The sequence below is a fragment of the Phyllostomus hastatus genome, unplaced genomic scaffold (genome assembly GCF_019186645.2).
Source record: "Phyllostomus hastatus isolate PE091 unplaced genomic scaffold, TTU_PhHast_1.1 phas_scaffold_39, whole genome shotgun sequence".
Classification (NCBI taxonomy): Eukaryota; Metazoa; Chordata; class Mammalia; order Chiroptera; family Phyllostomidae; genus Phyllostomus; species Phyllostomus hastatus.
The window spans coordinates 2,601,207-2,623,236 of record NW_025334028.1 but is presented as its reverse complement, the minus strand read 5'-3'; the positions used below and the strand labels follow the sequence as shown (position 1 = coordinate 2,623,236).

At 40.3% G+C, this 22,030-nt stretch overlaps 1 protein-coding gene across 2 annotated transcripts in view; it reads left to right on the top strand.

The window, feature by feature from the left end:
* Nucleotides 1-21,669, top strand: part of CCNY (cyclin Y) — a 278,861-nt gene extending 257,192 nt beyond the window's left edge. For both annotated transcript variants that reach the window (XM_045820112.1, XM_045820111.1), the window contains 2 exons: nucleotides 17,541-17,703; nucleotides 18,920-21,669. In XM_045820112.1, the coding sequence (XP_045676068.1) occupies nucleotides 17,541-17,703; nucleotides 18,920-19,036 (280 nt within the window). In that variant the 3' untranslated portion in view covers nucleotides 19,037-21,669. The remainder of the gene's footprint in view (nucleotides 1-17,540; nucleotides 17,704-18,919) is intronic.
* Nucleotides 21,670-22,030: the final 361 nt, after the last annotated feature.

Below are 22,030 nucleotides of genomic sequence, written 5' to 3'. Positions count from 1 at the left end.
CAGCGGCAGGGTTTAAACTCCACAGGGTGGGGCAAGTGGGATCCCTGTTGTGGGGCTATTGTTTTCCCCTAGGCTGATGCTAAATGTCGGGGAGTTTTCTGTCTGAGAAAAATGGCTTCTACAGTATGCAGAATAACTCAACACAGGCAGCCTGGCAACTGACCCTTATAATCCCTCACCAGAGCCACCAACCCCAGACTCTCCTCACACTTCTCTAGTGCACTCTGCCCTCTCTCTGCTGGAGCCCAGGGTAAGTGGCTACAAATGAAATTTTCTGTGTTGGTCCTTATGGGAGGCTCTTTGCATCTCTAATTGTCTCTCTCTGGTGGACAGAAACCCCACTGCTTTTCACAGTCTGACGTTATTTGGGTTCCTTTCATGGTTCTGTTGCTCGAGGCTTGGAGCTCAGCTTGAGATTTTAGACTGCACACTACTCAGGCGGACCCCCACCCCAGCTGCTGATATATCCCTCTGATATTTCATCTGCCACTTGTGGGAGCCCAGCCAGCTCTCTTGAGCCTCCACACTTCCTACCAGTCTTGTAGCAGTGTGATTTCTTCTGTAAGTCTTCGGTTATAAGGCATCTCTGTATCTAGTGTTCTATTAGTTATTCAAGATGATTTTTCTATAATTTAATTGTGATTCCAGTTTGGTCCTGGGAGGAGGTTAATGTAGCTTCCATCTACTCTGTCACCATCTTGGATTTCCTGACTGTTATTCTTAATCCAACAAAATGCCAGCAAAACTGAGTTTTCTTGTAGATTTAGGATAATTGGATCATCCTTTTATTTTATATAAAAGCTGAAATGTTTATAAACTATGTGTCAAGAGTCCTGCATTGTTCAGTTCATGTGTATATCAATTTGATCCTCTTAACAAGTCTGTAGTGCACTTACTTATCATATCCACTTTATAGATAGGGAAACCAATGCCCTGAGAGTTTAAATAATGCTCCAATAAAACTAACAGGTGGGGACATTATCCCTGGCTTCATTTTTTTTTTCAATATTGTTTTGTATTAGTTTTAGGTGCACAGCATAGTGGTTAGACAGTCATATACTTTATAAAGTAGACCCCCAATATTTCCAGTACCCTCATGGCACCATATATAGTTATTATAATATTATTCACTATATTCCCTGTGCTGTAATTTACATCTCTGTGACTATTCTGTACTTACTAATTTGTACTTCTTAATCCCTTCTCCTTTTTTATCCAGCCCTTCAACTCCCCTCTCCTCTGGCAACCACCACTGAGCTTGCTCTCTGTGTCTTATGACTCTGTTTCTATTTCGTTTGTTTGTTTTGTTCTTTAGATTCCACATAAGGAACCTCTGACTGGCTTATTTCACTTAGCATAGTACCCTTTAGATCAATCCATTACTGTCACAAATGGTACAATTTCATTCTTTTTTATTGCTGAGTAATATTCCATTGTGTATACAGGGTGGGGCAAAAGTAGATTTACAGTTGTTTGTATGGAAAATAATATAAGAATAAACTGTGTTTCATGTAATCAGAACTGTAAACCTACTTTTGCTCACCCTGTATGTACCACAGCTTTTTTATCCACTTGTCTACTGATGGACACCTGGGTTGCTTCCAAATCTTGGCTATTGTAAATAATACTTCAGTGAACATAGGGCTGCATATATTCTTTTGAATTAGTGTTTTGGGATTTTTTGGATATGTACCCAGAAGTGGAATTGTATCCCCAGCTTTCTTCATTCCAGTGAACATTAAACAGTAGTTAGAACAGTAGAAGTGATGTGTACTCATTGCTAGGCTCTCCATGGAGTTGTTTTTAATAAATGCCTGAAGTGGTCTTTTTTAAAATTGCTCCTCCTTAAATAAAAAGTGGGAGGGTAAAAATAATAGGTATTTGGAATTCCAGATACTTAGGTTCCATTCATTGAAGATTGATATGTTCGTTTTTTGAGAGAGAGAAACAGAAACATTGATTTGTCTTCTATTTATTGATGCATTCATTGATTGATTCTTTTATGTGCCCTGACCAGAGATCGAACCCACAACCTTGGTGTATCAGGATGATACTGTAACCATCTTAGCTGTCCAGCCAGGGCTTCATTGAAGGTTTAAATTATCAAGTTAGGAAAAGCCAAACACTTGCCAAAAATATTTATAATAGTAATAATAACATAGTAATTATCATCATCATGATATTAATGGCATCTTTTCTTTATTAAATAGTTTCTAGTCCCAAAGGAACAATTTTTTGGTAATTCATTTTTCACAGATACCCATGAGGTACCCACTCATCCATTTTTTCACATTCTGCAGTTTCAGTTACCTGCGGTCAACCAGGTCTGAAAATATTAAATGGAAATTTCATAAATAAACAATTTTTAAATTGTGGGTCATTATGAAAACTCAAATCTTCCTGCTTCATCCCACCTGGGACAAGAATTATCCCTTTGTCTAGTGTGCCCATGCTAGAGATGTACCTTGCCCATTAGTTACTTATTAGCAATCTTGTTACTAGATAGGTTATCAGAGAAAGACCACATTCACATAACTTTTATTATGCTATGTTGTTATAATTATTCTATTTTTATTAGTTACAGTAGTTCTTCCTTATTCACAGGGTATGCATTCTCAGATCCCCATGGATGCCTGAAACCTGAAATAGTACTGAACCCATATAGTCTATGTTTTTCCTATACTGTATATACATGTGTATGTACAGTTTAATAAGGTACAGTAAGATATTTGCAACAATAATTGTTATTATTTGCATTTATAGGTGAAAATGGAGCACTGAAAGTTAAGGAAGATGCTCTGTCAATTGGATAATAACTAAATCAGGATTTATGATTTTTTAAAAATTCTTATATATTATTTTCTTCATTATTGTATTATTTTCTATATAAATATCTGTAAACCTACATTTTCCCCATCCTGTACAATATTTATAAATTATGGCTCAGTAAAAAATAGCATGAAGACTGAAACAAATATAAAAGTATATGTAATCACAATATATGTAATGGACTGGAGTTAAAATTGTCAGACTATGCTGAAGCAAAATTCTTTTCTTAATCCCTTTTTTATTTTTACTTTTTTATTTTATTATTTTTTTTACTGTTCAAGTACAGTTGTCTCCATTTACCCCCCACCACTCCACCAACCCCAGCCATCCCCACCTCCCACCCTCGATCCTACCCCCCTTTGGTTTTGTCCATGTGTCCTTTGTAGATGTTCCTGAATATCCTATCCTTTTTTCCCCCCATTCCCCTCTCCCACCTCCCCTCTGGTTACTGTCAGTTTGTTCTTAATTTCAATGTCTCTGGTTGTATTTTGCTTGCTTGTTTGTTTTCTTGATTAGGTTCCACTTACAGGTGAGATCATATGGTATTTGTCTTTTACCACCTGGCTTATTTCACTTAGCATAGTGCTCTCCTGTTCCATCCATGCTGTCACAAAGGGTAGGAGCTCCTCCTTTCTTTCTGCTGTGTAGTATTCCATCATGTAAATATACCATAATTTTTTTATCCATTCACTTACTAATGGTCAACTTAGGTTGCTTCTAGCATTTGACTGTTGTAAATTGTGTTGCTATGAACATTGGGGTACATAGGTTCTTTTGAATTGGTATTTCAGGGTTCTTAGGATATAATCCCAGCAGTGGAATTGTCAGGTCAAAAGGCAGTTCCATTTTTAGTTTTCTGAGGAAATTCCGTACTGTTTTCCACAGTGGCTGCGCCAGTCTACATTCCCACCAGCAGTGCACTAGGGTTCTCTTTTCTCCACAGCCTCGCCATCACTTGTTTGTTGATTTGTTTATCATGGTTGTTCTGATCAGTGTGAAGTGGTATCTCATTTTGGTTTTAATTAACATCTCTCTGATGGCTAGGGATGCTGAGTTTCCTTTTATATGTCTCTGGGACCTCTGTATGTCCTGCTTGGAGATGAGTCTGTTCAAGTCTTTTGCCCATTTTTTAAAATTGCATTGTTTATCTTCCTGGAGTGGAGTTGTATGAGTTCTTTATATATTTTGAAGATCAAAATCTGGTCCAAAGTATCATTGGCAAATATATTTTCCCATATGGGTTTGTCCCCTTTTCATTTTCTTGATATTTTCTTTAGCCATGCAGAAGCTTTTAATTTGATGAAATCCCATTTGTTTATTCTTTCCTTTATATTAGTTGTTAGAGGGAACATATCAGTGAAAATGTTGCTGCATAGAATATCTGAGGATACCCTGCCTATGTTCTCTTCTAGGACTTTTATGGTGTTGCAACTTATATTTAAGTCTTTTATCCATCTTGAGTTTATTTTTCTGTGTGGCTTAAGTTGATAGTCAAGTTTCATTTTTTTGCATGTAGCTGTCCAGATGTCCCAACACCATTTGTTGAAGAGGCTGTTTTTACTCCATTTTATGTTCCTGCCCTCTTTGTAAAATATTAATTAACCATAGAGATATGGGTTTATTTCTGAACTCTCTATTCTGTGCCTTTGGTCTATGTGCTTGGTGTTATGCCAGTGCCAGACTTTTGATAGCAGAGGCTTTGTAATATAGTTTGATGTCAGATATTGTGATCCCTCATCCTTAGTTCTTTCTCAAAATTGCTGCAGCTGTTTGGGGTTATGTATGTTTCCAAATAAATTTTTAAAATGTTTGTTCTGTATCTGTGAAGTGTGTCATTTGTATTTTAATAGGATTTGCATTGAATCTATAAATTGCTTTGGGTAGTATGGCCTTAGATTTTGTTAACTCTTCCAATCCATGAACATGGTACATGCTTCCATTTATGTGTCTTTGTTAACTTCTTTCTTCAGTTTTCTGTAGTTTTCTGCATACAGGTGTTTCACCTCCTTGGTTATACCTAGGTACTTTATTTTTCTTGTTGCTGTATCAGGTGGGATTTTTTTCTTGGTTTCTTGACACGGCTCCCAGCTCTTGGGGTCTGCAGCATTGTGGATGAGATATGAAACAAATTCACACGGACTCCCGAGTCCTGTGGAGGAAAAGGGATGGTGTGGCCACTCTCTCAAGAGGAGAGTGTGCCGACCCTTGCCTTTACAAGCTTTTATTGGGTTCAATTTTTACAGGAATACAGGGTGTATATGTAAAACTCATCAATCATTGTCAGGCAGAAATGATTAAATAATAGATAACATTCGGAGAACTCTGAGGACTGATTCTGAGTCAGGGTGAGATAGTTAAATGACCATAAAACTTTGGGGAACAAACTCACTTCCTGCTTGGACCCTTATCATTTAAATTGAGGGTATTAGCAAAGTAGGTTTCATAGGATTTTATGCATTCTTTCTTAGGCCTGATCACCCTAGGGAACCTGCCCTTTCCAGCACAGGGCAGCACCCACCTCCAGCATTGTTTCAGGTGTAAGGCATTGTTTCAGGCTTAAGTCAGGCAAGGGAAGTAAGGCAGCCAAGAGATTAGAAGACTTCTTGCAGACAGAGTGAGGACTCAGGCTATGTCAAAGCCAAGGGGTGAGGGTCCATCACCCCCTTTTTCTGTAGCCCCTCAAGCCCTTCCCTGAGGACCCCTTTGTGACTGTGCATGTCTTAGGTCGTCCCTCTTTTGAGGAATCTTACCCGTCTTTGGCTAACCAGTCATCTGTCTGGGGCCAAGCAGGGTAAAGAGAAAGGGGGCAGAGGTGGTGCCCCTACAAGGAAGATAAGCTTTGTCTCCTCAGTGGCTTATGGTCCCAAGGTCCTTTACTCAGACTTAGCCACGGGGGATTACAGCTTCTGAAACCACGCAGGGCAGTTCCCAACAGTTTCTGTTATTGATATTTCATTACTGGTGTACAAAAATGCCTTCGATTTCTGAATATTGACTTTGTATTCCACTGTCTTGCCAAATTCCATATTAGGTCTAGACCTTTTCTTGGTGCAGTCTGTAGGGTTTTCTCTGAACACTATCATGTCATCTGCAAACAATGACACTTTTACTTCCTCCTTTCCAATTTGGATGCTTTTTATGCCTTTTTCTTGTCTGATCGCTATGGCTAGGAGTTCCAATACTATGTTGAATAGAAGGTGAAAAGGGACACCCTTGTCTTGTTCTTGATCTTAGTGGGAAAGCTTTTAATTTTTGTCCTTTCAGTATGATGTTGGTTGTATGATTCTCATACGTGGCCTTTATTATGTTGAGGTGTGCTCCCTGTACTCCTGCATTGCTTAGTGTTTGTATCGTAAATGGGTGCTATACCTTATCAAATGCTTTTTCCAAATATATAAATATGATCTTGTGATTTTTGTCTTTCTGTTTATGTGATGTTTTATGTTTATTGATTTGCAAATATTGTACTATCCTTGCATCCCTGGGATGAATCCCACCTGATCATGGTGTATGATCTTTCCAATGTATTCAGTTTGCCAATATTTTATTGAGGATTTTAGCATCTATGTTTATCAGTGATATTGGCGTGAAGTTTATATTCTTTGTTTTGTTTTTATTGGTTTTGGGGTTAGGATGATGCTGGCTTCATAAAAAGACTTTGGGAGTCTTCTCTCTTTTTGAGTTTTTTTTTGGAATAATTTGAGAAGGATAGAGATTAGTACTTCCTTAAATATGTTGTAAAATTCTCCTGTGAAACTGTCCTGTCGAGGGCTTTAGTGTGCTGAGAGTTTTTGGAATACTTCTTCAATTTCACACTCTGTTATTGGTCTGTTCAGGTTTTCTGCTTCATCTTGATTCAGTTTGGGGGACTGTTGTTTCTAGAAATTTGTTGATTTCACCTAGGTTTTAAATTTCTTGGCATATAGTTCTTCCTAGTAATTTCTTACAATACTTTGTATTTCTGTGATATCAGTTGTAATTTCTCCTCTTTCACTTCTGATTTTATTTATTTGAGTCCTCTCTCCTTTTTTCTTGATGAGCATGGTTAAAGGATTGTTAATTTTGTTTATCTTTTCAAAGAACCAGCTCCTGGATTTATTAATCCTTCGAATTATTCTTTTAGCCTCTATTTTATTTAGATTTGCCCTGATCTTGTTTACTTCCTTTCTTCTACTCATTGTGGGCTTTGTTTGTTGTTGTTCTTCCACTTCTTGTGTACATAGGGTTAGGATGTGTATTTGAGATGTTTCTATCTTTTGTAGGCAGGCCCCTATCATTATGAACTTCCCTCTCAGGGCTGCCTTCTCTGTGTCCCATAGGTTTTTGTCTCTTCAGTGTTCATTTTCATTTGTTTCCAGAAACTCTTTGATTTCTTCCTTGATGTCACTATTAACTCATTCATTGTTTCATAGCTTACTATTCAGTCTCCATGAATTTGAATTTTGAGTTTCTTCCTTGAAGTTGGTTTCTAGTTTCAAGATCTTGTGGTCCAACAAAATTCTTGATATGATTTCAGTTTGTTTTTAATTTGTTGAGGCTTGTTTCTTGTCCTGTCCTGTGGCCTATCTTTGGAAATGTCCCATGTGCATTTGAAAAGAATGTGTATTTTGCTGCTTTTGAATGAAACGTTCTATATATACCAGTTAAGCCCAATTGATCTATGGCATCATTCAGTGTCGCAATATCCTTGTTGATATTCTGTTTGGAAGATTTATCCATTGTTGACAGTGGTGTGTTAAAATCCCCTAGTATAAGTTTGTTGCTGTCTATATTTTCTGTAAGTGTTCCAGGACTTTCCTTACGTATTTGGGTGCTCCTATGTTGGGCACATATATGTTTACATTGTTAATGTCTTCTGATGGATTCTTCCCGTGAGCATTATGAAGTGTCCTTCTGTGTCTCTTTTATGGCATTTGTTTTGAATTCTATTTTGTCTTATATAAGTATCGCTACACCAGCTTTCCCCCGCTGTTTTCTAGGAATATTTCTTTCCAACCCTTTACTTTCAGTCTGCATAGGTCTTTTTTTCTGAGACTGGGTCTCTTGTAGGTAACATATGTGCAGGTCATGTTTTCTTATCCATTCAGCTACCCTATGTCTTTTGATTTGGAGCATTTAATCTATTTACATTTAAGGTTATTATTGATAGGTATTTATTCATTGCTATTTTCCCCCTTTGTACCTGTGTTCCTCTCTCTCTCACTCTTTTTCTTCATCATTTTAAAGCAGTCCCTTTAGCATACTTTGCAATGATTTGGTGGAGGTGTATTTCTTTAGCCTTCTTTTGTCTGTGAAACTCTGTATTTGGCCTTCCATTTTAAGAGAGATCCTTGCTGGATAGAGCAGTCTTGGTTGCAATCCTTTGCTTTTCATTACTTGGAATCTTTCTTGTTATCCTCCTCTGGTTTGCATTGTTTTGGTTGGGAAGTCAACAGCTAGCCTTATCAGAGCTCCTTTGTATGTTATTTCCTTTCTCCCTTGCTGCTTTTAAGATTCTCTTTTGTCTTTGACATTTGACATCTTAATTGTGATGTGTCTTGGAGTGGGCCTCTTTGGGTTCATCTTGAGTGGGACCCTCTTTTCTTCCTAATCTTGATTGGCTTTACAGAAGCTTTCTGTCATTATTTTTTCAAACAGGCTTTTATCCCTTGCTCCTTTTCTTCTCCTTCTGGTATTCCTGTGATTTGAATATTGTTGCATTTCATGTTGTCCTGAAGTTCCTTTTAGCCATCCTTGTACTTTTTGAGTCTGTTTTCATGCTGCTGCTCTACCTGGATATTTCTTTCTATCTCTTCTTCCAGCTCACTAATTTGGTCCTCTCATCCAACCTGATTGTAATTCCTTCTAGGGTATTTTTTTTTCAGATGTTGTATTCTTAATTTCTTCTTGGTTCTTGTTTATAGTTTCTATTTTCTTTTTTTTTAAGATTTTATTTATTCATAGAGAGGGAAGGGAGGGAGATAGAGAGAGAGAGAGAAACATCAATGTGCGGTTGCTGGGGGTCATGGCATGCAACCCAGGCATGTACCCTGACTGGGAATCGAACCTGTGACACTTTGGTTCGCAGCCCTCGCTCAATCCACCGAGCTATGCCAGCCAGGGCTCTATTTCCTTTTTCATGCTGTTTTAGTTCCCACACAGTTCCTTGTAGTTGTCATTGAGTTCCTTGAGCATCCTTATAACCATGTGTTTTGAATTCTGTTTCTGGTCATTTGCTTGCCTCCATTTCATTTAGCTTTTTTACTAGGTAATCTTCCATTCCTTTCAATTTGGGGTTCTTTCTTTGTCTCCCCATTTAAGGTAATTTTTTATTTTTTTCTGCATCTCAGGATGCTCTGTTCTGCCAGCTGTCTTTGTTTGGTAGACTTCTGTGGTAGGAGTTCTGTTATAGTCAGTAGTACAGTGTCTTTGATCTCCTTGTGTGGATTCTTTAGGGCTGCTCTTTCTTCATTAGTGTGGGTTCTCTTACTGTCCTTGGTTTTTAGCTTTTGGTGGCTTCTTTGTTGGTGAGCTTTCCTTTCCAGTGGGCTTACTGGTATTCACACCTCCCACCTTGTTTTGTATGTTGTTGTACAGGTGTTGGTTAACAAAGCAAACCTATATCAGCAAAAAGAACTCCCCTACCACATCAGCAATCTCAACTATAATTGAGCAAAGATTAATAAAGGTGAAAAGGAATATGGATATTATAAAATATGACAGAGGAAATATGAGATGACTAGGAGAGGAGAAAATGTTATTGAGTGGTAAGAGGGAGGAGAAAGTTATAAGAGTAGGGATAGAACTGAGGCAAAAAAAGAGAGAGTAAAATTCACAACGTACGTAAAACATGAAAGAGTGATGGGAACACTGGTGTTAGAAAAGGGAAGCCTATACTGTGAGGTTTGAAATAAAATTGGAAAGGTGTTGGACAAACAAGAGCAAAATTGCAGAAAAACCACAGCAGGGTTGATATCAAGTTTAATAAAGGTGGAATGGGAATAAGACTATTGTACAAAAGCAAAAAGTGAATATGAGATGTCTACTCTAAAGAAAAATGATTTTGAGAGCATGGGGAAGCACACTATTAACAGGAGTAAAGCCCAGGTTCACAGCATGGGGGCGAAAATAAAATAAAATTCCTCACTCATCTGATCAGGGGCTGAGGGAAGGCAAAATGTAGTAAGACAGCAGGTAGTATTTTATGGGATTTAAATTATAAACAAATAGTGAACACATAGGAATTCCTTTTGAGAGGTACAGCAATGATTGTATTTCATCCAGCTAGCCACTGTTTATAAAAGGTGGAAAAGAAGTAAGATTCTTATAAGAAAGGATAAAGAATGTGAGCTGACTTAAGAAAGAAGAGCGTTTATGCAAGGTTAGAAAGAGGAGAAATAGTTTAGAGTATGGGATAGGAACTTGGTGTAGTGTGATAGAAAATGAAGTTAACCACAACAGTTATAAAGCTCAGGAAGATGGTGAAATGGATTAAGACAAGGGAAGTGTGCTTGAAATGGATTAAGACAAGGGAAGTGTGCTGTGTGGGATTTAGAATAAGAATAACATGATAAAAATATATAATCTGAGTCCTGGCTGGTGTGACTCAGTTGATTGAGTGCCACCTGCAAACCAAAGGGTAGCTGGTTTAAGTCCCAGTCAGGACACATGCCTGGGTTGTGGGACAGGTCCTAAGTAGGGACCACACAGAGTGACTTTTTTCTCCCTCTCTTACTCCCTCTTTTCCTCTGAACATAAATAAGTAAAATCTTTAATATATATGTGTAATCTAATTAAAAGTAATAAAAAGTAAAAGACCAAGAATAGTGAGTTTTTTTGGAATACGAGTGAAGTAAGAGAAGAAAAATTAAAATACCATAAGGGGGAAAAACAAAAGAAACAAAACAAAATAAACCCCTAAATAAATGTAAAGAAGAGAATATTTTTAAAAAACAAGCAAAGTCTTGCCCAGACTGGTGCTTGCCACAGGTGTAGCTCAGTGTATTGAGCACAGGCCTGTGAACCAAAGGTTTGCAGGTTCAATTCCCAATCAGGGCACATGTGTGGGTTTCAGGCCAGGTCCCCAGTCAGCAGTGCATGAGAGACAACCGCACACTGATGTTTCCCTCCCTTTCTTTCTCCCTTCCTTTCTCCCTCCCTTCACCTCTCTCTAAAAATAAATAAATAAAACCTTTAAAAATATATAAAATATGTGGATATTCATTTTTTTAAAACTTGCAAGTTCTGATGAAGAGCAAGTTGAAATTTGTCTCAGCTGTTGGTGTTCGCCTTCTGACTTCTTTCTGGATCTGTCTCTGGTTTTGTCTCAGCTCCAAGTCTTATTGTCTTACTTTTGGGGGAGGGGAAGAGAAAAAAAACACCTGCCAATTGTTAAGCCTGTCTGCCAGGTTTTGCAGATCTTCCTGGCTCCTGCAGGGGGGGTGGGGGGAAAACGGAGGGAAACCTCTGTTTTCCTTTCCATTGTTTGGCAAAGAAGTGGGATCCATCTGGGCTACATTAATCATAGGTGCCCGGTTTCCAGCTCAGCCCTCAGAACACTGTGGCCTGCACTCTCCACTGCACCAGGCAGGCACCATTAAGCCACCTTGCTTTGCATCCCATCAACCCATTTGGTGAACTGAGTGGGAGCAAATCATGTCCACACTCCTCACTCCTTGTTGGCCACGCCAATGAGCAAGCAAGGTTGCTACCCAGTGTGCCTCAGTTCCCCTTTTGAAAAATGTCTCTTTGGGTGTCACTGCCACTCTGCCTGGCTTTCCACACACTTCAATTCTCTGGAAAGTCTAGAGTCTATCTCAGACACAGCTAATCATAGCCAAACTCTTCTCCCAGCTCCAGGTGTTGCCAGGATCCAACCCCACTCTCTGGCACTGTCCCTGCCAGCAACTGCTGCTCCGGCTTGGGTGTTCTACTAGCTGTGTGTGTGTGCCTGTCCACATTTTTCCCTGCTGTGACTTTCACATTCAAGTCTTTCCTGGCATGGGTCTGCAATTTGCCCACCCTAGGAGGGAAGGGAGCTGCTAGACTGCTATAACTGACCGGGCTCTCCTATATTTTCCCGGTGGCAGCTGCAATTTCTGGCACCAAGTCCAGGGAAGTTACTGGTCCACCTATATAACCTCCTTACCGTCTGTTTTGAAGTGTCCTCTGTACAACTTGGCTTCCAAACTTCGTATCAGCCAAGATTCTGTTGGCTGTTCACTTTGTCCTTCAGAAGATCAGCTAAGTGACCCAGTTGGGTGCATGAGCCAGTGGGCTTAACTCCCACCTACTTCGCCACCATCTTTGGAAGCTGATCTTTTCTTAAAGAAGTCTCTAACATTTCTTGTAATATGGTTTAGGTATGATGAACTCTTTTGCCTTTTCTCACCTGGGAAGCTCTTTATTTTTTCTTTAATTTTAAATGATAGGTTTGTTGGGTAGAGTAGTCTTGGTTGTAGGTCCTTGCTTTTCATTTGTTTGAATATTTCATGTCAGTCCTTTCTGATCTACAGAGCTCCTGTTGAGAAATCAGATGGCAGTCTTAGGGGAGCTTCCTTGTAGATAACTAATGGTTCTTCTCTTGCAGGTTTTGAGATGCTCTCTTTGTCTTTAACCTTTGCCATTTTAATATGTATTTTGGTGTGGGCCTCTTCGGGTTTATCTTGTTTTGGACTCTGTACTTCCTGGACCTGTATGGCTTTTTTTCTTTACTAGGTTAGGGAAGTTTTCAGTCATTATTTCTTCAACTATGCTTAATTCCTTGCGATCTCTCTTATTCTGGTACCCTTACGATGCAGATGTTGTTACACTTCAGGTTGTCCCATCAGACCCTGAGACTATCCTCATTTTTTAAGATTCTTTTTTCATTTTGCTACTCTGATTGGGTGTTTTCTACTGCCTTCTTTTCCAGAGTGCTGCTTTGTATCTCTGCTTCATTTAGTTGGTCTCCTGGTATAATCTTTATTTCAGATACTGTGTTCTTTATTTGTCACTCATTCTTTTTTATGGTTCTTGTGCCCTTTTTTATGCTTACCATATCTCTTTGTTGAGGTTCTCAATGAGCTCATCTCTTCTTCCCCTAATTTGCTTGCGTATCCTTTTAACCACCATTTTTGAAAACTGTATCTGTTAGATTGCTTTCCTTTAATTCTGTTTGGGGTTTTTCTCTTATTCTTTCATTTGGGGCATGGCTTCTTCTCTCCTCATTTTGGCAGCCTGCCTGTGTTTGTGTTTATGTGTAAGGTAGATCTCCCATGTCTCCCAGTCTTGGTCAGGTGGCCTTATGCAGTAGGTGTCTTGTGGTCCTCAGTGGCACAGCTCTCTGTTCACCTGACCTGGGTGGTCCAAGAATGTCCCTTGTGGTAGGTTATGTGCACTGTCCAGGTGTAGTTGAGCCTTGATTGCTGCTGGCTCATTCATGGGTGGGTTCAATCCTCAGGCTGGCTGACTATGAGGAATGACCCTGATTACAGTGTATGAGCTGCTATGTGGGCATGCTGATCACATGAACTGGAACTTGCCTCAGCAGGGTCTGGTGCCAGCAGAGATCTCCCTTTGGATGTGCCACTTCTGGAGCTAATTGAGTGTGCTCTGATGTGGTCTGAAGCCCACCATTGGGTGTGCTGTTTCTGGGGTCTCTTGGGAGGGACTCCAATGCAGTTCAATGTTAGATAGTACCTGTGTCCATCCATGGGCTACCTGTTTGGAGTTACTAAGTGATCTACAGTTTGTGGCAGTCTGTGCTTGGCTGGGGCCAAGTTGTTTTCCAGGGCCTGCTTCCACCAGTGCCTAGGTACAAGTCATCAAAAGGCCCTAATCACCCCAAAATCCACCCCCCCCCCCACCTCTCAGCTACCCACTAGGCTTAGTCACTGAAAGAGCCTCTGGCAGTACGAGATACATGAGGTAGGAGCTCAGTGAATTACCAGGTAGGGGTGAGTTGTGTTCACCAGGTTGATAGTGATTCAAACTTCACGCCAGTGCTAGGTCTGAAGCCACCCAGCAAAATTCTAGTGTATACCAAGGCCAGCCAACGCCCACCTAGGGCCTTGGGAACCCTTGTGTTGGGGCAGGGTTTTGGGAAGTCTCAAGGTAAGGCCAGCAGAGTTCATCGGGCTCAAACAGATAAATATTTGGACATAGAGAGTAAGGGCTCTGCACAGGAATGCTGGCATCAGTCAAGGCTTGTGGGAAACATTGCCCTTGCAAGTGTGAACTCTGCAAGGCAGGACCCTCTCAAGAGCCTCCAAGAAAGTCTCCACAGGGCTCAGGCTTGGTAGGACAGGGCCACAGGCATTTGGGAGGTTGGGACTATTTTCTCCTTCCAGGCTGGTACTGTATGGAGGTGAATGCTTGATCCTGGAAAGATGTCATCTTTGGGCTGTATGGAAGAGTGACTAAGCATAGGGACCTTGGTGGCTGTCTCTTTAGCCCTCTCCTCAAGGCCACACAATCCATTCTCTCCCTGGATGAGTCCCATTCACTTTGAGCCACTGCCATCCCTTCCTAGAGTCCACTATGAGTGGCTTTGAATGATATTTTATGCACTGGCCTTTTAAGAGTTCACTTGGGCTTCTAGCAGACTCCTGTCTCTCTGAAGGACATACAGAATTCCCACTGATTCTCCCAGCCAGATGTTAGGTAGGCACCTCTTCCCAGTACTGCTTGGTGCTCAGTGCTAGGGAGCCCAGCTTGGGCTGAGACCCTTTGCTCCTGAGGGGGAACCTGTGAAGCTGAGACATCCCTCTGGATTCTCAGCTGCTACACGTGGGTGCAGGGCCAGCTCCTTTAGTGTCTCCATCCTTCCTACCAGTTTCCATGTGTCTTCTGTAAATTCTTGGTTATAAGACTCCTGTTCAACTAGTCTCGAGTTGGTTATTCAGGATGACTGTTCTGTATTTTAGTTGTAATTCCAGTTTGGTCCTGGGAGGAGGTGATTTTAAGCTATTACCTATTCCACCATCTGGGTCATTGACATTCTTTTTTATTAAAATCTTACCTGGGTTCCAGTATTTCACAGATCTGTTATTAAATCTCATTTAAGTAAGGCATCAATAAACGTCATCTAAGTAGAAATCATCCCAAATAAAACAAAGTAATTTAAATTCCATAGAAGTATAAAATTTAGCATAGTATATGTATTTTGAGCTTGTTAATCCTTTCACTAGGCTGTATAGAAACAGCATGCAAGTTATGTTATTTTTCACCCTGGCCAATGTGGCTCTGTTGGAGCATTGTCCCATAGACTGAAAGGTGGTGGGTTCAATTCCTGGTCAGGGCACATACCTAAGTTGCAGGTTTGGTCCCTGGTAAAGGTACATGTGAGATGCAACCAGTCATTGTTTCTCTCTCATATGGATGTTTCTCTCCCTCTCTTTCTCCTTCCCTTCTCATCTCTCTAAAATCAATGAGCATGTCCTCAGGTGAGGATTAAGAAAAAGTTACGCTTTTTTTTTCCAATTAAAAGACCTGAGTGTGACTTTTTGCTCTTTCCATCTGAAGCCCTCAGATGAAATTTCTTAATTTTGATTTTCCCTGTAGCTTTTCTTTATGAATGCACCCACCCTTCCTCACATCCCAGCTTTTCTTTTCCTTTTTATTGCTGTTCAATTACACTTGTCCTCATTTTCTCCCCATTACTATCCCCTACCCTGCCCACCCCGAACCTTCCATATTCAGTCCTCCCCCCTCCTTGTTGTCTTTGTTGATGGATCCTTTATACATGTTCCTTGACTTGACCCTTCCCCTTCTTTCCCCCATTATCCCCTTCCCCCTCTCCTCTGGTTACTGTCAATTTGTTCTTTATTTCCATATCTCTGGTTCTATTTTGCTCACTTATTTGTTTTGTTGATTAGGCTCCACTTACAAGTGAGATCATATGGTATTTGTCTTTCACTGCTTGGTCTTATTTCATTTAGCATAATGATTTCCAGATCCATCCATGCTGTCACAAAGGGTAGGAGCTCCTTCTTTCTTTCTGCTGCATATGTGCATTTAGGTTGCTTTCAGCACTTGGCTATTGTAAATTGTGCTGCTATGAATATTGGGGTGCATAGGTCCTTTTGAATTAGTATTTTGGGATTCTTAGAATATAATCCCAGCAGTGGAATTGCCAGGCCAAAAGGCAGTTCAATTTTTAGTTATTTGAAAAAGAAATATCCCAGCTTTTCTGCTTACCTCCTCAGTGCTTCTGTTCCCTGTTGTCACAGTAACATGAGACTAGAGCTCAGTCCTCCTTGGTCTCTCATGGCTTACTGGGGTGACTCACCAACAACAGAGTGGGACTGGAGGACACCATGCTGGCAGGGTGGTGCCACATTAGTTTGAGGCTTGAAAAAATCAAGGGCCTGCATACAGGAGCCAGAACTGGAGGATCATCGTTTAGGAGAACTACAGAGATTGTGTCAAGAGGAATGAGGCCTGGCACTGGGGACAGAGTCTGTCAGTCTTCAGGTCCACTTACAGGAGATGATGACAATGTTTCTTTTGCTCCTTGGGGCCTAGGGGTGGTTTGAGTGGGTCCCCAGTACTGGAGATAACTCCAACCCTTGCCAAACTCAGTTCAAATCTCACTTCTGTGATCCTTGTGAAGCCTGCCCAGGCCGAGTTTGGTGGCTACATTCACTAGCAGTAATCATTGAGCGCCAGCTCTATGTCAGTACTGTGCTGGGGACCAGGCATGTAAAATCAGATATCATGGTTTCTGGCTCTGAGGAGATAAGTATGGGAAACTGGGGCAACAGTTACAGTGGAGTGTGAGGAAGGACAGAAATACAGCACTGTGTAGTATGCTGCGGGGGCACAGCATGCTTCCAGGGGTCACAGGGGGAATAGCGCTGAGACTGAATATCTCACCCTCTGTCTGTGTTCAATAATAGATCACTGAGGACTTTTTATTCCCCAGGTAGTAACTGTTGAGAAATAGACCTAATTTAAAAGATAACTGACATGAGGGCATTCTCAAAGAAATTTTAAAATGTATTACTACCCATCGTTAGTTTTCATCACAGTATAAATGGGTTGGCCAGATGGATCTTAACACATGTGTTGCCTCCTTGGCTGACTATTCTATAGCTGAGTGGTTCTCAAAGTGTAGTCAGGACCAGCAGTATCAGCATCCAGTGGAAGCTTGTTAGAAATTCACATTCTCATGTTCACGCCAGACCTGCTGTACTCTGGAGACCGGAGGCCCAGCTGTCTGTAGCCCTCCAAGTGATTATGTGTGTGCTTGGGTTTGGGAACTATGGCTTTCATTCTTCAGAGTTAGTGAGTTCTCTTTGGGAGAGGCTGGAGCTGTGAATCACCCTTTCCTTACCTCCTTTGCTTAAGGAACCCCTACAGCAGCTTTTCCACTCTCTTCTTCCAGTAGGTGGGAAACGGGTATTGAGGGAATGTGTCCTCTATGTCTAGCAGAGGCCTTTCCTCTGGACTTTGGTTTTGGGCCCTCACTAGATACCACTTGACAGCTCATCTGCCTATGGTTCATGTTGAGATTTGCAGCCAGAGCCTGCTATGTTTCTGTTAGGTCTCAGTGAAACAAATCACCATGCAGTACTTCTGGTGATGATCCCAATTAATCAGCCCTCATCCCTCTGGGCACCAAATCAAGTGAATTTGGCTTTTCATACCAATTTAGTTGTTAATCTGCAACTCTGTTGTCCAGCAGCTTGCCTTGGCAGGCCACACTTTCTGGAATGGCAACTACATGTGTGCTATTTTTGCCTTTGCAGGAATGAGCTAGAGCGACAGTTTCTTGAATTGCTCCAGTTCAACATCAATGTTCCTTCCAGTGTTTATGCCAAGTATTATTTTGATCTTCGTTCTCTGGCAGAAGCAAATAACCTGAGCTTTCCTTTGGAACCTCTGAGCAGGGAGAGGGCTCACAAGCTTGAGGTAACATATTTCAACATATTGGTTTTTGGTTCACTATTGCTGATACGTCCGCTGGGTACCGTGGAAGGGTGTGATCACAATGATGATTTCTCCCACTGTGTGTCGTTGCAAAATAAGGAAAAGGTTCTGAATCATCAATTAATTTAGTTAATTATAATTTGTACAACCTTATATTTGCACATATTCTTAATACTAGTTTTTATTCAATGTGCATTGATTCTATTTTTTAAATCAAACCTTTTTTAAAGTTCCTATTTTTTAAAAAATAAACCCACAAAAAGGACTCCCCAGCATGTATTTTATAAGGAAAAAGATACTAGAAGTTCCTAATTAATAAAGGATTGATCCAGCTCTTTATTTTTTCAAATAAGTTTCCCCACAGCCCAATTAGAGCTGGGGCCAGCCCTTTTGGTGTTGGTCTGGGTTTAAGGCCATCATTGTGTTATGTTGTGTGACTTTTATATGACATTGTTACACTGATATGACTCATACTATATGGAGCTTAGCTCCATATTTGCACCTGGCTTTTCCCATCTTATTTTTTGACTGGATGAAAACTGGTAAGGTAATCAAAGGCTCACTAGCGAGACACCCCTCTTCTAGAGCAGGCATGCAGAGGCCCTCTGCATTTTCCGATGTGAGCACTGTGTTGGTCTCATTACATAGAACCTTTGACCAAAGCTGTAGATGGTACCATCTTAGTAGGTGGGACCAAGATTGGTGAGACTCAAGAGGTCCATGCTGTCTGCCCCATCACCCCCTTTGCTCCCTCATTGCCCAGGCTCCCCCTGCGCATGTGTCTAGTCATAGCCACCCTGTGGGGAGGGCACTATTATTGCCTCATTTAGACAAGGATGCTAAGGACTTAAATGGGGGCACATACCCAAGCCACACACCCCTAAGCATTGATCTTGGAGCTGGCTGACCACAGGCTACACTGTCTTATAGTTTCACATTTTGAGATTGTTTTCTCAAGACTGCCTTTGGAAACAGGGATTGTATCTACACCTCTTTGTATCCGCCCTGTGACTGGCACAGTCTGGGTTATGGGATGTGAACCAGCTGGGGCAGGGCCTCTTCCTGGTTTAGTGCATGAGTATACTCAGTGCCTAGAAGGATGCTGCTCAGAGCAACACTTGGTGTCTGATGAGTAAGTGGGTGGAGGGAGCTTTCAGGGTCCAGCCCTGACTTGAATTGTCTCTCTTTTGCTCCTCAGGCCATCTCTCGCCTCTGTGAGGACAAATACAAGGACCTAAGGAGACCTGCAAGGAAGCGATCAGCCAGTGCTGACAATCTGACTGTGCCGAGGTGGTCCCCAGCTATCATCTCCTAACTGTGGGCGTCCACACTGGGAGCTGTACTATCCCTCAGTTTCTCCTTTAGTTTAAGAAAAGACAGACTTGGGATGGTTTTGTTTTTGTTTCTTTCCTTTTTAAATTCATAGTTCCATCACGCTGCCTTGATTACTTACTGCCTTCATGCTTTGTGGCCCACATGCAGCAAGGCTTTGAGGGAAGCAAAATCAGTATTCTGGAAATCCTGTTTCACAACTTACCCTGTCATCATTAACAGCACTTTCTTCATGGAGGAAAAAGACTCTAATCCTGGAGGAGGAAGTAAAAGGGAAAGGGAAGTTGTGTAGAGGTAGGAAAAATGGTTAAATTCCATGGCCGTTTCTTAAGTCCCCTATCTGGTCAGTAGGTGAATACATGGGAAAACACAGCAGTAGGTAACACAGTTAGATGTGCATTAAAGACAAGAGTACTGCCTTTATCACCTCTGTCTGGATCAGTGTGTTCTGTAAGACTTCTTCCATTCCTTCTAGCTGCTTTTTTGGGATTTGGGGGTTTTTTGTTGGTTTTTATTCTGTTTTGGTTTTGGCCCCACACAACAGAGAATATAGTTTGTACCATGGCACAGACGTCCAAATAAATAGTACTGTTTGTTTCTTCCACACCCTTCCTGCGAGCTGTCTCCTGAGCTTTCTTCCTCACAAGTGGGACACACTTTTTACACTTCTCTACAACTTTGTACATTTTTTCTTCAACAATGTCAAAATTAACTTGACTATAATGCTGAACCAAAAGTATCTCTCTCTTTCCCTCTTTATTCCTCACCCTACCCCCCAGAAAATTCTAGATAATATGGGTGCTTGTGCCTTCTGATTTTGATGCAGTTTTTTTTTCTGACCTGATGTCAGAGTTACAAATCAGTCAGACCTTGTGGGCCAAGGAAACAATGTGCAGTAGAGGGTGTCCTCAGTTGAGATTTTTTTCCAGAATTGCTAAGTGTTTGCCTGAAGTTACTAGGTAGGAGTCACTTCCTTATACTCCCTGCCCAGTTCATTCCTGTACTTCCACATCCATTGTTGCAAGCAATATTCTTATCAATTTGTATATGTCTACTTTAAATCAAAGTTAGTCTATTTGTATAAATGTTTTTAAAAATCTAAAATTAAAAAATGGGGTGGGAGTAGTTCAGTGGGAAGATCATTGAAGAGCAAAATGATACTATTTACTGAGGTATTTTTCACAGAACGATTGAATAAAAAAATCTTACATATTCATTGTGGGTGCTTAGAGAAGTTATACAGAAGTCAAACTGTGAAGGATTATGCTTCATTCATCATGACCATACTTTACTGTTTTCTGACTATCCCTAATTTCCTTATGGGCTAGATAAGAATCTTTTGTATCAAGTAAAATAAAAGGGTTAACGATCAAATAATCAAAGAGTAAATTTGGTATTAAGTGTAAGAATCCGAGTCAATGAAGCATGTAATGCTTTGAGTTTTTGCATATTTTCTCGGGTCACAATGACAGAGGTTCTAATTTCTTTCATTTTTCAAGTCTCTGTGAGGCACATAGCAGCCAACACTCTTGTGTTCCTCCTGCATGAGCTTGGAAAACTGTGGAATCTGTTATTAGTCTTGAATACCCTTTGGAAATGGAAGGGATTCAGAAAGTTGAAATCCTAAGAATGCCAAGCTGAAAGTCCTAGTCAGGTTTCCATGAAATTTGTGTCATGTGCAAACACAATCAGGCCAGAAATATTAAGTTCTTTCAGACCTAACTTTCAAAAGCAAGCAAGTAGAAAAGGAAAAGTTAATTATTTTTCCATTGTAATTGTGTTGATATACTCTCTATGGGTACCAAAATCAGCATCTCTCTTTAAGAAAGAGTTGGATTTAGAACTTTAGAGCTCTAAAACTGTAGAAAATATCATTTTATATTCCCTATTCTATAGAGCTTAAAAAAGGGACATATTTTCTTAGCTGAATATGAATACCTCTTAAGCATAAATTAGTTCCTCTCATGTAAAGTATCTTATTTTACCGATCCATTCAGGAAAGAGGTTCTGCTGCCTTTAAAGCAGAAATCTTATTTTTATCCCTTTTATTTGAATGAGAGAGATTTGAAAATTGAATTATGTAAATATTTCAATGCATCTGCTATTATTTTGTGGAGTTTATTAAACTACTTTAAAAATTGTATAGTCTATATATTGTATGTACATATAGTCTGATAACTTAAAATTTAAAGTGAATCCCATAAAACCTGGCTCAGTCTTTGTTCAGACTATTGAATATTGTTTTAGCCTTGTGCACTGGACTCTACCTCTGTATAGGAAAATTTTCCATATTCATTAAGTATTGATGTGTATTAATTGGTTGTTTCTTGCACTAAGGATTTTTTAAAACTCTTGCTATAAGTGTAGATTTTACTTTTGCAGTATGAGTTATTAGACACATAGGTAGATACTTCAGGTTTGTTTTATTTTTCTACATGATGATGAAGACAACATTTTGTTCTCTGGTTTGTTCTAAGTTTGCCAAAAAAAAAATACACCAAAAACAAAACCCAACAACAGTAGAAATACAGTACCTATTGATAAATTGTAGTGACTGTAATTTGTTTGCTAGATGATTCAATCCCCTACAATTAAAGCTGGATTACTCTTTAGGAATACATTGTCTTAGTGTAGTTTTTGAATGCACAGTTTTCATCACTAATGAAGGATGAAGAAAACTACACAATTTGTTGACTTTAAGTTTAGATTTGACTTAAGTCTCTGGAGAATAGGTATATATCCAAATGAGGGTTTTTTTTTGGTTTATTTAACTTTTCTTTTTAACTGGGGAAAAGGAAAGAAGTCAGGGATTTAAAACCAAATTGGAGGGCAAGCTGGGAGATCCTACCAAGGTGGAGACATGCTCCCCTGCTTCACTTCACAAAGTCAGAACTTGGACTTCCCTCTTCTCCCTCAAGGGCTGGATGCACAAGCTTCTTCCTGGGGCATTGGTAGGACCCTCTCTGGTTGTCCCTTG